The sequence below is a fragment of the Panthera tigris genome, chromosome X, assembly GCF_018350195.1.
Source record: "Panthera tigris isolate Pti1 chromosome X, P.tigris_Pti1_mat1.1, whole genome shotgun sequence".
NCBI lineage: Eukaryota > Metazoa > Chordata > Mammalia > Carnivora > Felidae > Panthera > Panthera tigris.
Genome location: NC_056677.1, coordinates 45,613,435 through 45,625,843, shown reverse-complemented (window position 1 = coordinate 45,625,843; position 12,409 = coordinate 45,613,435). Strand labels below are relative to the sequence as shown.

Genomic DNA, 12,409 nt, shown 5'->3' with positions numbered 1-12,409 from the left:
TTTTCCGTTTATTGTCATCACTTCCCTCGAGGCAGGCAATGTGCTGTAGTGGAGAGATCACAGCTCTAAAGGGAGACAGACCTGAGTTCAAAATTCCACTGTGAAGCTTACCGGCTGTGTGACCTTGGACAAGTAACTTAATCTCTCTGAGCCTGTGAATTGAGTCCCCTGAATGCTTATTTTGAGAATTGGATTAAGCTAGGTAGAGTCTCTGTGTAGTAGGCGCTAGGTAAGTGGTAATTATTGTGACTGCGAAGGTGTTTGATGTGGTCATTGGTTTGCTCCTATGTAGGTTGACTCATATTTACTCACGCCCTGTCAGACCAATCCATCTATGATAATGTCCTGGCCTAGTAGATCAGGAAATTCTATTACAGGAAATGTTCTATCTGGCTCCCCTGAGATGGGATTAGCGAATTATCCCCTTCTTTTCCTAGCTGAAGGCAATATCCTTCCCTGCACATCACCCCCCATCCCCCCAGACCTGGCTCCTATGGGTAGGCTTGGACCAGCCGGCTTGACAGTGGGGTATGAGTCCTTCCCAGAAGATTTTGTACTGTGTTCTGTCCCAGGATGTAGCAGGTCCCAGAGGATAGGGTATTCTTGGACTCCCCAAAACAGAATGGAGCTATGGAAGTCTGTCTCCTTTAGAACACTTGATTTCCAGAGGTCAATGACAAAGGGCATATCTTTGTTCCTAGGCCTGGCCTCAGGGCCGCGAGAAGTCCCCCAAGGGCTAGGATAGGCTGCCACCTTGCTGGCATGGAGGAGAAATGATGGTATGTGTTGTTCAGTCACCACTTGGGATTCCAAGGACAGGAATTGAGTTTGGAACAGGGTGTTTTTGAGTAGGTGTCTCCTGGCTGAAACCGGATGGGAAGCCTCACTGCCACCCTGAGGAGGGCACCACAGGCCTCCTTGTCCATCTTGGTGTTTTCTGGTGTTCAGCCACAGATCTAGGCTAGTTTCAAATGGATCTTTTGGGAGGTGTTGGGTATACTAATTTTTCCCTTGTTGGAGCCTGGCCATAGATCTTTGAGGTATCCTTGTTCATGGTGAAGGAGTGGCATTTGGTAGCGAGAAGTCAAAAAGGCTAGCAGAAGGGAGAGGCTGGAGTCCTGGGCAGCCTCAAGAAGGCACTCCCTGAAGTGGTCCAGCAGGCAAGGAATCGTATCTGACACAGAGGGTAGCTGAGGCCTGAATTTCTGTTTTTCTGCCTTAGACTTATTGGGCAGGCTGGCCTTGTGCAGGTGTTGTTACCCTTCCTTGGGGGACCAGGAAGGGGAAAAGTGACACATCCCTAGTGTGTGTGTGACCTGCGGGAGGCCATCTTTTGTTATGCTTCTCTACCCCAACAGTGTACTTCCCTCAAATCCAGGAGACCTAGTCTCTCTGGTTTTGTTCAGTTTTTTCCTCTTGTAGAGCTGCTCGTACGCCACCTTTAGGCAGCCAGGCCATCTAGCTGGAATTCGAAGCCCTTGCCCAAGTGGTGCTTCAGCCAGGCTGGGAACCTGTGTATGGGTGGGTGCTTGGAAATTGGAGGTTTGCCTGAGGAAGGGCGATTTGGGCTTTGAATTGCTAGACAGTTGACTGCTGCTCTTGGGGAAGGTGGGAGGAGAGTGTTGGTACCCTGGAGTAGACCCAGGGGATCTTGGAAGGCTCTTGCTTCCTGCATCGGGTAGCCAACTTTTTTATCACCATCTTAATAATACGGGTGTGTTTGGCACACAGGAGTAGGAGACTGAAGGCAGAATGAGGGAGCTCGTAGGTTCCAGGGAGAGCTGGGTGGGGGTTTGCTGGACCTTCCCCAGCTATCTGTTGCACCCACAGCTCCTGCTCTAGGATTCGGTTCTGCCATTTCCTGTCCGGTTGCTTGATGCTGTGCTTATTCTTATCCAGAACTTGATTCAGCAGGAAAGAAGGGTTCCTGGAGTTTTGGGTTTGAGTACCTTTCTACCTGCGCTAAGGGGAGTGCCCTACTGGTGGGGGGCAAGAGGGCATGAGGAGCTTGTCTGGGCTTGAGCCATACCATTTTAGTCTCTTTTCTCTCTCTTTTCTTTCTTTCTTTTTTTTTTTTTAATTTGCCCCTGCTTCACTGAGCCCCAGGTGTTTGCTGCAAACCTGCTTCGGCTGGAGGGTTGGGGGATTGAGGGGAGTATGTGTGCCTGCAAGTAAGAGTCCTCTGGCCTCTTTTCTAAAAGTGTGTGTGCAGAAAAGGCCAACAGCTTTTTCTTCTCTTTTACTACCCCCCCACTTCCATATGTATGCATGTGTGTATAAACACTGGTATCCTGGTGTACAAAGCCTTGACTGGAGGTCTGAAGACCTGGGTTCTAGTCTGACTCTACCACTCAATCAGCATATGATTTTGGAGAAATCGCAATTCATATCTGGGCCTCACTTTCCCCATTCATAAAATGAGAGCATTGGTCTAGGTTACTCTGGGTGGTTTTTACCACCCCAGCAGGAGCTAGGGCTTTGGGGAGGAGAGGACTGCATGGGAGGTTTTGGAGAAAAGGCCATCAGGGAGGGGCTCCCCACAGTTACCCTTTGGTAGGACACAACAAGCCTCAACTTGGCATGGCAGTTACCCCCCACTTTCATTATCCTTCCGCAACTTCCTTCTCCTCAAATTCTCCTATTCTTTGCGACCATGATTGGGTATCCCATCACTAGCCCTTTCCCCCGCTTCCCCCCCCCCCTTTTCCTGTACCAGGCAGGTGTTTGAGAGAGGACCCACAGGAAGTCTTCCAGACTGGGTGAATGATGCAGATTCTTGCTCCCCATCCCTTGCTTTTCCCTGCAGCACATGTCTCAGGCCCTTTAAACTGAGAGAAGAGATTAAAGGCCCGAACCTTTAAATCCTGCCAGAATTGGAGCTGAGCTACCCTACGTGTATATTAGGTGGTGGAGTTAGCTTAAGATACCAGGTCTTAAGGATGACTCCTTTGAATAACATTTTTCATTTGAAAACCAATTTAATTTGCTGTATCAGTATTATGACGAAACCAGGGCAAGTGTTCATATTCCCACCTTACAGATGAGAAAACAGGTTCAGAAAAGTAAAATCCCACAGCTAGTAGGTAGTGGAGCTAGAACATGAACCCAGGTCTTCTGACTCCAGATCCCTGTGCTTATCAGTACTTCCAGACTGTGTCCTACAGTACATGCCTGGGGAACAAGGAGTTAATGTGGATGTAGGGAGAGTTTGAGGTCAACTGTTTTGGGCCCCATCTCTCTCTTTCTTGAAATCCTGGTGCTGTACTGTGGGAGGGACTTGGGAGAAATTTCAATGCTTGGGGCATTGAGTATGGACTTGAGGGACTTCTAGGGCCCTGTGGTGAGTTCTGGGGGGCAGGTAGTGGGTTGGGTGTTTGCCAAGTTAAAGGGCCTGGGGTGGCCAGAGGTCTGGGAAGGCACAAATGGGGTGCTGAGCTGCTTGTGGTGCCCTCTGGCCTTGCACTATGCTGGAATAACTCAACTCCCTTTCCCCTCTGTGTAACCCCCCAGGACTGGCAGCCACCCTTTGCTGTAGAAGTGGACAACTTCAGGTTTACTCCCCGAATCCAGAGGCTGAATGAACTAGAGGTGAGAAGACTAGCAGCTGGTGGCGGGGTTGGATATGTGAACTCCGATTCCACTGCCCTCATACCTTCTTGAGCTAAGGTGCTTTACCTGACTATGCCTTTATTCTCTCTCCTGTGAAGTTGCATGGAGGTCATAGAGGAAGCTTTAGAGCTCTGTGTATAACCAAGAGCAGGAGCATTTAGGATCTCTAATATGATAGCTCAAAGACTAGGAACGTCCCTTTCCGTAAAGGTTTGCTATTTCTGAAAGTCCCCTGTCAGCCAGCCTACTGTAACTGAGTCAACAAAAGGGAAATAGGGGGTTGGCTGAGCCCTTTCATGCTTGGCCAGCTGAATGTGGTCTCATTATCCAATTCATCCACAATCCTGTGCTTCTGGCCTGCCTTCTATGGGGCTTGGTGAGGTGGGACATGAGGTAGAGGGGCAGGAACAACACAAGAACTGGTCTTTATCAAGGCTAGAATGGTTATAAACTTGGACAGGGGTCAGGCAGGTAGGCTTTTCCCTCTCCCTTTTCTGTACAGGAAGTCCAGGCCCTGTGCATGGATAGGTGAGGTTCTCCACTAAGGGCTTGAGAATGCCCTGGGATAATGAGAGTGTGTGCTTTGAAACCAGTTCCTAGGAAGATCCTGGAGTTTCCCAGGGAAGATACAGTTGAGAACTATGTTACCACCTTTCTCTCTCATTATGTATCCATAAACCTTACTAGATGCCCTGGGGAGGGGGAGTGTATTGGGCCCTACTGGAAACTTATGACCTAAAAGCTTCCTTGTTTCTAGACTACAGTTCCTCAAGCTTGATGCTATTGACATTTTGGCCCAGATAATTTTTTGTCACGGAGGGGCTATCCTATGCATTGTAGGAAGTTTATCAGTACCCTCGGCTTCTACTTGTTAGATGCCAGTAATACCTTTTCCCAGTTATAACAATCAAAAATGTCTCCAGGCATTGCTAAATATCCCCCCAGGGAGCAAAATTGTTCCTCATTGAGAACCACTGTTGTAGGGTCAGTCTAGGAGCTGTCCTGGTCAGGGAAAAAAATCATCTCATGAATGGGGTATAAGTTCCTTAAAGAAATGGATCTATGGAGGTACAGCTAGTGCAAGGTGTCACCTAGCATGGGACAAGGGCAGGTTTTCTAGAGATACTGTGCTGGCTGTTGATGGGGAGGAGCAAGGAAGAAGCCAAGATTGGAAAGCTAAGATGGAGGGAGTAGAGTTGCTGGCCTCTTCCAGGTTTCCACAGTTAAATAGCCATAGGTTGTTTCTTTCCACAAATAGACCTTAGTTTTCCCCATCTATGAAATAGAACTGTTTCTGTTCTTCTAATGGGATCTGAGCAAGGCGGTGAATGGTAGTGACTTAATCTAGTTCTCCATAGAATTAGGCTATCTGACCAGGGCAAGGTGGTTCTAGACTTAGAGCCTTGGGGAGCCTTTCTTGGGTCACTGAGATTTCAGGGAAGCAAGCAAGGTACATGCCTTGTTCCTAGGATACTTGGCCCACATCGGGTCCTGGGTTGGTCAGGTGCCAGTGCTGCTTTGGTATACTGTCTCTTAGTTCTTTAGGCCATTCTGTCTCCAGCATGCACTCTCAGCCTTCAGCCACCATGGGACAAGTTCTGTGGTGCATAAGAAGAGGTAAATGTGCTCTTTTGGAGCCTTCAATCTGAAACATGCCTAGAACTTAGATACAGTTCTGGAGTTTCCAGAGGGTCTTCACTGTTTCTCTCATAACTCCACCCTTCTGGAGTAAGTGGACTGGGCAGTTATGTTAGTTCCCCCTTATAATCAGAAAATGGAGTTTCAGAGAATAGAAGGCTATACAAGCAAATCAATAGCAGGAAACAAGCTGAAACTTAAGTTATTTGACGTTCAGATCTCTTGATACCTGCTCTGTGACTTAAGGAAACAGAGGCTGTCTGTAACAGGAATGGTGATATTCACACAGCCCTGTCGAAGAGATTGAGAGAGCTGTTGTGACCTAACCCTCTCTGTTTTGGAACCTTGGGCTTATCCTATTGACTAGAAGGTGGCAGAGATGAGAGAGAGGTGGGCTAAGCACTGCCTAGAGTTTGGGATCCATTTCACGGGGAGAGGCCTTGGATGGTGGGCTGCTCTGTACACGTTCTTCTCTCCTAAGATTAGGCCAGAAGATGGGGCTCAGGTGGAGGGGGAGGCCATCCTCTTTGAGCAATTTCTTCTCCAGGCCCAGACAAGAGTGAAGCTGAACTATTTGGACCAGATTGCCAAATTCTGGGAAATCCAGGGCTCCTCCTTAAAAATTCCCAATGTAGAACGGCGGATCTTGGACCTCTACAGCCTCAGCAAAGTAAGAGAAGGTTTTTCTCAAACCCCTCCCCACCCCTTAATATCCTTGGTACTCTGGGGGCTCCCTTGGTTTGGATATTAGATCTCTAGGCTGCAGTGGAGGGGCACAGCCTGGTAGCACATGAGCTGTTGTCAGAACTTCTTGGTGTCTCCTACTGCAATTTGAATCTGAGTGGTGGTGGTAGAAGGAGGGAATAGTCCTCACTGAAGCGAGGGGCCGGACTTGTTCTCATTTCCCTTTCTGCAGGCCTATTCCCTCATGTACATACACACAGCACATCCACATCCCTTCCTGCTTGTCCCTGCAGATCGTGGTGGAGGAAGGTGGCTATGAAGCCATCTGCAAAGACCGTCGGTGGGCCCGGGTGGCCCAGCGCCTCAACTACCCACCAGGCAAAAACATTGGTTCCCTGCTACGCTCCCACTATGAACGCATCGTTTACCCCTATGAGATGTACCAGTCTGGAGCCAACCTGGTGGTAAGGATGCCAGGCTGGGGTGGGAAAAGGCTTTCCCCCCCACACCAGATGCAGATCTCCCACACTTGGCTCTTAATGGAACTGGTTCAGAGAACTGGAGACCTGGGAGCTAGACTCTACCCTTTTTTAGTGGTGCTTATTCTCTTCCATGCTGCCCAGGATCAGAGGTCCTGGAGTTGCCCATAGGGCCAGCCTACTATCCAATATATAACAAGGTTTTAACTGATAAAGGAATTCCAAGGAGGGAGAGACATTTTGGACTTGGAGAGGTCTGGGAAGAGATGGCATCTGATTTAGTTAGGGAGATGGTTGTGGGGAGGTGGTTTGAAGGAGGAATGACCTAAGCAAAGGCAAGAGAATTATCAGACTGCGTGCTGGTGTCATTGGTAACGACCAGTTGAGCATGGCCTTTTGGTGTGGGCCATGTGGGTGCAGCCACAGCTTGGTTTGCCATCGGGTAAGGGTAGAGGGAAGTCATTGTTGGGGTCTAGGGCCCCATACCCTCACCCTTACTCCTCACTTGTCCCCAGCAGTGCAACACACGTCCATTTGATAATGAGGAAAAGGACAAGGAATACAAACCCCACAGTATCCCCCTTCGACAGTCCGTGCAACCTTCCAAGTTCAATAGCTATGGCCGGCGGGCCAAGAGACTGCAGCCTGATGTGAGTACTTCACTTCTAACTCAGACCTTTGGAGGTGGGAGTCCTCTCCCTTCCTCTGACCAGAGTTCTGTTCCCTGTTCCACTTTTCTTCTTTCCACTCTCTGAGTTCTGAGCAGAAGTGTGCCCCCCTCCAGCTTCTGAGCTGGGTCTTGATCTCCTCATACAGTATCTTTTCTATGTCGGCCCTTCTTGCCTATCTTGTTCTTTCCTGACTCACTCTGCTCGTAGGGGTAGAACTCTTCTTTTCCCTTATACCTGTATCCTAGCTTTAGGCAGAAGCTTGTGTGCCAGACATTCTTCTAGGCACTGGGGATACAGTAGAATAAGATAGACATTGTCCCTGGGCTCACCGAAGCATGTCATTTAGCAGATTGTATTAGTCACTGTCATTTATTGGTAGTGTCAAACACTGTTAGATTTCTTTATATATGTTATCCCCAAAACTCTTTGTAAGCCTCCCTGTAAGGTAGGAGTTAATATTCTTGTTTTACAGTTGGGAAAACAAATTGCATCTTAATTTTTTTCCAAGAGAGGGCTGAGTGGGGAGCTCACTTAACCCTAGTTTCCAAAAAGCAGCTCTGAATTCTTGCCCAGGCCTGCCCTTGCCTTAGTCCCTGGCATGAGCTCAAGTGATATATAGTCCAAGCTATTGTTCTTTTAGGATGGGCAGTCTGCCTCAGATAGCAGGCTTGATTCATTTCCTTTTTTTCTCCCAGCCGGAACCCACGGAAGAAGACATTGAAAAGAATCCGGAACTGAAGAAGCTACAGATCTATGGGGCAGGCCCCAAGATGATGGGCCTGGGCCTCATGGCCAAGGATAAGACTCTGCGGAAGAAAGGTGAGGCCTGACAGGCTGGGGCAGTGTGAAGGATGGTGGCTTCGCCTGGGGAGAGGAGGCGGGGCCCTGACTGTTCTAGACCTGTACTTTAGAGCCACTCTTCCCTCTCCCAGATAAGGAAGGGCCTGAGTGTCCCCCCACCGTAGTGGTGAAGGAGGAGTCAGGCGGGGATATGAAGGTGGAGTCAACCTCACCTAAGACCTTCCTGGAGAGCAAGGAGGAGCTGAGTCACAGCCCAGAGCCCTGCACCAAGATGACCATGAGACTGCGGAGGAACCACAGCAATGCCCAGTTTGTAAGGACCCAGCCCTGACTTCTTAATGCTCTGCTTCTCATCCCTTCAACAAGCATTTCCCCAGCATGGCTCTGGACCAGGTTGCGTTAAGCACAAAAGTGGGCCTGGTGGGCCCTGCCTTCAGGTAGCTCACTTAATTGGGGAAACAAGGCCAACTCACATGGAACAGAGGACAAGAAAGGGTGATCAAGTGCTGTCAACATGAAGTGCTGGAAGGGTCCAAAGAAGGAGACTCCCTCTCCATTGCTTCAGGATAAAGGCTAAGCTCCTCATTACCATGCATGATCCAGTCCCTGCTGACCTCTAGCCTCATTCCCCAGCACTGCCCACCTCACTCCTCTGCTATAGCCACACTGAACTACTTGTAGGTATGTTCGTTTTTTCCCGAGATGCGCCATGCTCTTTCTTGCCCCCATCCCTTTGCACATGCTGTTTCTTCCGCCTGGAAGTTTTCCCCTGTGCTCTGCCCCAGTGCCAGACTTCAGTTTGCATTCAGGTTTTGGTCAGTTTCAAATGTCACTGTCAAGTGTCCCCTTTTCAGTGAAGTCCTTCCTCAAGGCTATCCCTCCTTATCTCTGGCTGATTTGAGGGCTCCCTTCTCTAGGCTCCCATAGTACCCTTCATGGGCCGATATTGGCAATTGCCACATTGCCCTTTAATTTTTATGAATATGTGTCTCTGGAGTACTGTATGCCTTTAGGAGGCATATGCCATATTTATTCATTGCTGTACTTCAGAGTCCAGCACAGTGTTGAACACATAAGTGCTCAGTGTTTGTTGAATGAATAAAAATAGGAGATTCACGACTGAATGATAAAGACTCCGCTCTCACAGCTCTACCAGTTTATTTGGGGAGATGGTATGTGCACACAGTTAAAGTCCAGAACTAGCATGACTAGCCTGTCACAGGGCTATGAATGATCTACCCAGCAAGCATGGTGGGTTTCTTTTGGAGAGTTATGTGGACTAGAGTACTGTCTGGAGGACAGTTTGAAGGCTGGACAGGGCTTAGATTGATGAACTGTTGCCTCCTTTCCCTGGCAGATCGAGTCCTATGTTTGCCGGATGTGTTCCCGAGGGGATGAGGATGACAAGCTTCTGCTGTGTGATGGCTGTGATGACAACTACCACATCTTCTGCCTGCTGCCTCCTCTGCCTGAGATTCCCAAGGGTGTCTGGAGGTGCCCAAAGTGTGTCATGGCGGTAAGGCCTTCCCAGCCCCAGCTCATGTCTGCCCCATAGGGTATTTTTGCCTTCCTTCATCTGGCCTTATTGAGAACAGCTTCCTAGTTCAGCCACAGTTTAATATTTTGGGTTCCAGCGTGGGGCTAGGCTGGGCAGAGTGTTAGGAGAAAGAAGAGGAGGAGACTTAGCCTTTGCTTACGTTCTCTGGGAGCTCCCAGACCACCTGGGGCAGTGAGAGTCATGATTGGACATATGGTATGCTGATGTATAGTCAAATGCTAAATTACGTGTTAGAAACTCTGAGGTGTAGAAGTTCAGAGGAGAGGAAGATGACTAAGGGTAGTAATCAGGGAATGTGTCAGGAATGAGATTTGGAGAACAGGAATATGAAGAAAAAGTTGTTCTTTTGATTTCCAAGTTTTTTATTCTTTGTTTTTTTTAGAAAGCTTGGAAAATAGACAAATTACCTATCATCTCACCATCTAGAGACAACCATTGTTAATAGTCTGGTATATTTTCTTCTCATCTTTTTGTTGTTGCATATATATAACTACCTTTAACGAGTTTGGGCTCTTATTGTATATTTTAATTTGCTACTTTATGATCATTTTCTATATTAAATTTATTCATGGGTATGATTTAATTTTTCTTTTGGGGGGGTCCATCATATGGTTATAATACTTAGTTTTCCTTTTGTTTTGGTAATTTGATTGGTTTGCAGTGATATAGGCTTTAACTAGAAGAGATGGGCAGGCTTTCTAAACCTGGGAATGGAGGCATGCTGGAGCAAGAGTATTTGGGGCAAATGTACCTAGTGCAAGAGGGACAAGTAAGGAGAGCATCTAAAGCAGCAGTGAGGGCTGAGAGGCCTGGTCTGTCTGTCAGGTCTGTTTCATGAGCTTTCTACCTTCATCCAAATTCTGGGCACTCATCTACATTTCTCTGTGGGTTTCTGGAGAGCAAATGTGGATGGTCTCTTGTCTTAGGGACTCAGCTGTGGTCATAGAGACTAGGTGTGCATGTGCACACACACAGCTGAGGAAAGAGACCAGGGCAGTGCATAATGGCCTTGGTGTAGTGGTGGAGATTCCTTCAGGGAGGAGTTTGGATGCCAGTAGTATCATAGACAATGAAGGCTGTCAGCTCTGCTTGGCTCTCTTTAAGTGGTTGTGGGCCAGTGGACCAGATTGACATTGATTTTTCAGACATGAGTCTAACTCTGGGGTACATACAGCTCTCATCTAAAACCATGAACATAGGTACAAAGTGAGGTAGACTCAACATCCTGTCTTCTGAGACAGTCTAAAGAACAGGAATAGTGTAGGGTTTGACAGCGTAGGAGCTGGTGCCTTCGTTTTCCATCCTCTGAGCTACTAGAACATTCAGTGCCATTTTCTCAGGCTTGTAGTTCCAGGCTGGGCATTAAGAAAGCTTCTTTACACACCCTGCTTAAACTCCTATTTTAGCCCAAGAGAAAAAAATGGCAGAAGAATATAGGATAGCATATTTAAGTCTGAGTTCATGGTTTAGGTAGTAAAGTCCTAAAGGAAGAAAAGAGCAAAAGCATGGCAGCGCAGTGCATGTGGGGAATGAAAAGACTAAGCTGAGGTGCTAGGAGAAAAAGGTGGAGCTATAAAGTGAGGCCTGCCTCAGGGGCCTTGAGTGCAGACCTAGGGCTGTTCTTGTTCCCTGCTCCTACCCCATATTCCAGCTCCGCTTTTGAGGAATCTCCACCCCTGTGCCCTCTACCTTGGTGACATGTTCTCCTTTGGGTTTCAGGAGTGTAAGCGCCCCCCTGAAGCCTTTGGCTTTGAGCAGGCTACCCGGGAATACACTCTGCAGAGCTTTGGCGAGATGGCTGACTCCTTTAAAGCCGATTACTTCAACATGCCTGTGCACGTAGGTGATGGAGGGCTGGGGTAGTGTCAGGGCTAGGGTCGTAGGTGTTGGTGCCTGGTGGTCTTAGCTCTCCTGAGTCACTGGGGCCATGGTCATCTGCTACCCCTGTTCCCCAGATGGTGCCCACAGAACTCGTGGAGAAGGAGTTCTGGCGGTTGGTAAACAGCATTGAGGAAGATGTGACTGTTGAGTATGGGGCTGACATCCATTCCAAAGAATTTGGTAGCGGTTTCCCCGTCAGTGATAGTAAGCGGCACCTAACCCCTGAGGAGGAGGTAAGTGGATGATTCATGATTATATGTCAGTGGTGTGAGCTTTGGCAGGTCATTCAATATCTCTTTTGGGTGGGGATCATTATGCCTGCCTCATAGAGTTGCTGTGAGATTTAAATGAAGATGTAAAGAACACAGCCTAGTATCTGGCATGGCACCTCTAGCCACGAGATTGGCTACTTCTTTGTAGGATGGGGATAGTACCTACCTTACAAATTTGTAATAAGAATTAAATGAGAAGGTATATGAAATACTTGGCAGGGTGCCTGGCTCATTCATAAGAAGTGTTCAGGGACTGAGACTGTATGTGCAGGAAAAAAAATGAGGGCCCAGGCCTACCTCAAGAGAAGGGTGCGTTTTGGTCCAATGCGGGGGGCTTTAACTTGCAGGTAATTTGGTGGGTGAGTATATCTGTAAAACTTGCTAAAATCGAAGCGAATTGAAATTTTGTGTGCATGCATTTGGTGGAGGGTGGGTGGGAGGTGGAGAATGTCTATAATATTTCTTAGATGTGTCAAAAAGGTCTATGACCTCAAAATTAAGGTTCCCTGGGCTAAAGCTCTCGGTTCCTTAGTATAACCCTCATCCCCTATCCACAAATAACCTGACAGGAGTATGCTACCAGTGGTTGGAACCTGAATGTGATGCCAGTGTTGGAGCAGTCCGTACTATGCCACATCAATGCAGATATTTCTGGCATGAAGGTGCCCTGGCTCTATGTGGGCATGGTCTTTTCAGCCTTTTGCTGGCATATTGAGGATCACTGGAGTTACTCCATTAACTACCTCCATTGGTGAGCGGGGGCCCTGGGAAGTTGGGGAGGCAGGGTAGGCCCCCTGAGGACCATGTGTGTGACCA

At 48.2% G+C, this 12,409-nt stretch overlaps 1 protein-coding gene across 10 annotated transcripts in view; it reads left to right on the top strand.

The window, feature by feature from the left end:
* KDM5C (lysine demethylase 5C) overlaps positions 1-12,409 on the top strand; it is a 32,504-nt gene that overhangs the window by 1,031 nt on the left and 19,064 nt on the right. For 5 of the 10 annotated variants that reach the window (XM_042973812.1, XM_042973813.1, XM_015541460.2 and 2 more), the window contains exons 2-11: positions 3,511-3,588; positions 5,795-5,917; positions 6,225-6,395; positions 6,926-7,060; positions 7,777-7,900; positions 8,014-8,195; positions 9,240-9,398; positions 11,160-11,279; positions 11,396-11,554; positions 12,163-12,344. In XM_042973812.1, the coding sequence (XP_042829746.1) occupies positions 3,511-3,588; positions 5,795-5,917; positions 6,225-6,395; positions 6,926-7,060; positions 7,777-7,900; positions 8,014-8,195; positions 9,240-9,398; positions 11,160-11,279; positions 11,396-11,554; positions 12,163-12,344 (1,433 nt within the window). The other 5 variants (XM_042973811.1, XM_042973808.1, XM_042973810.1 and 2 more) reach the window with 3 other exon arrangements.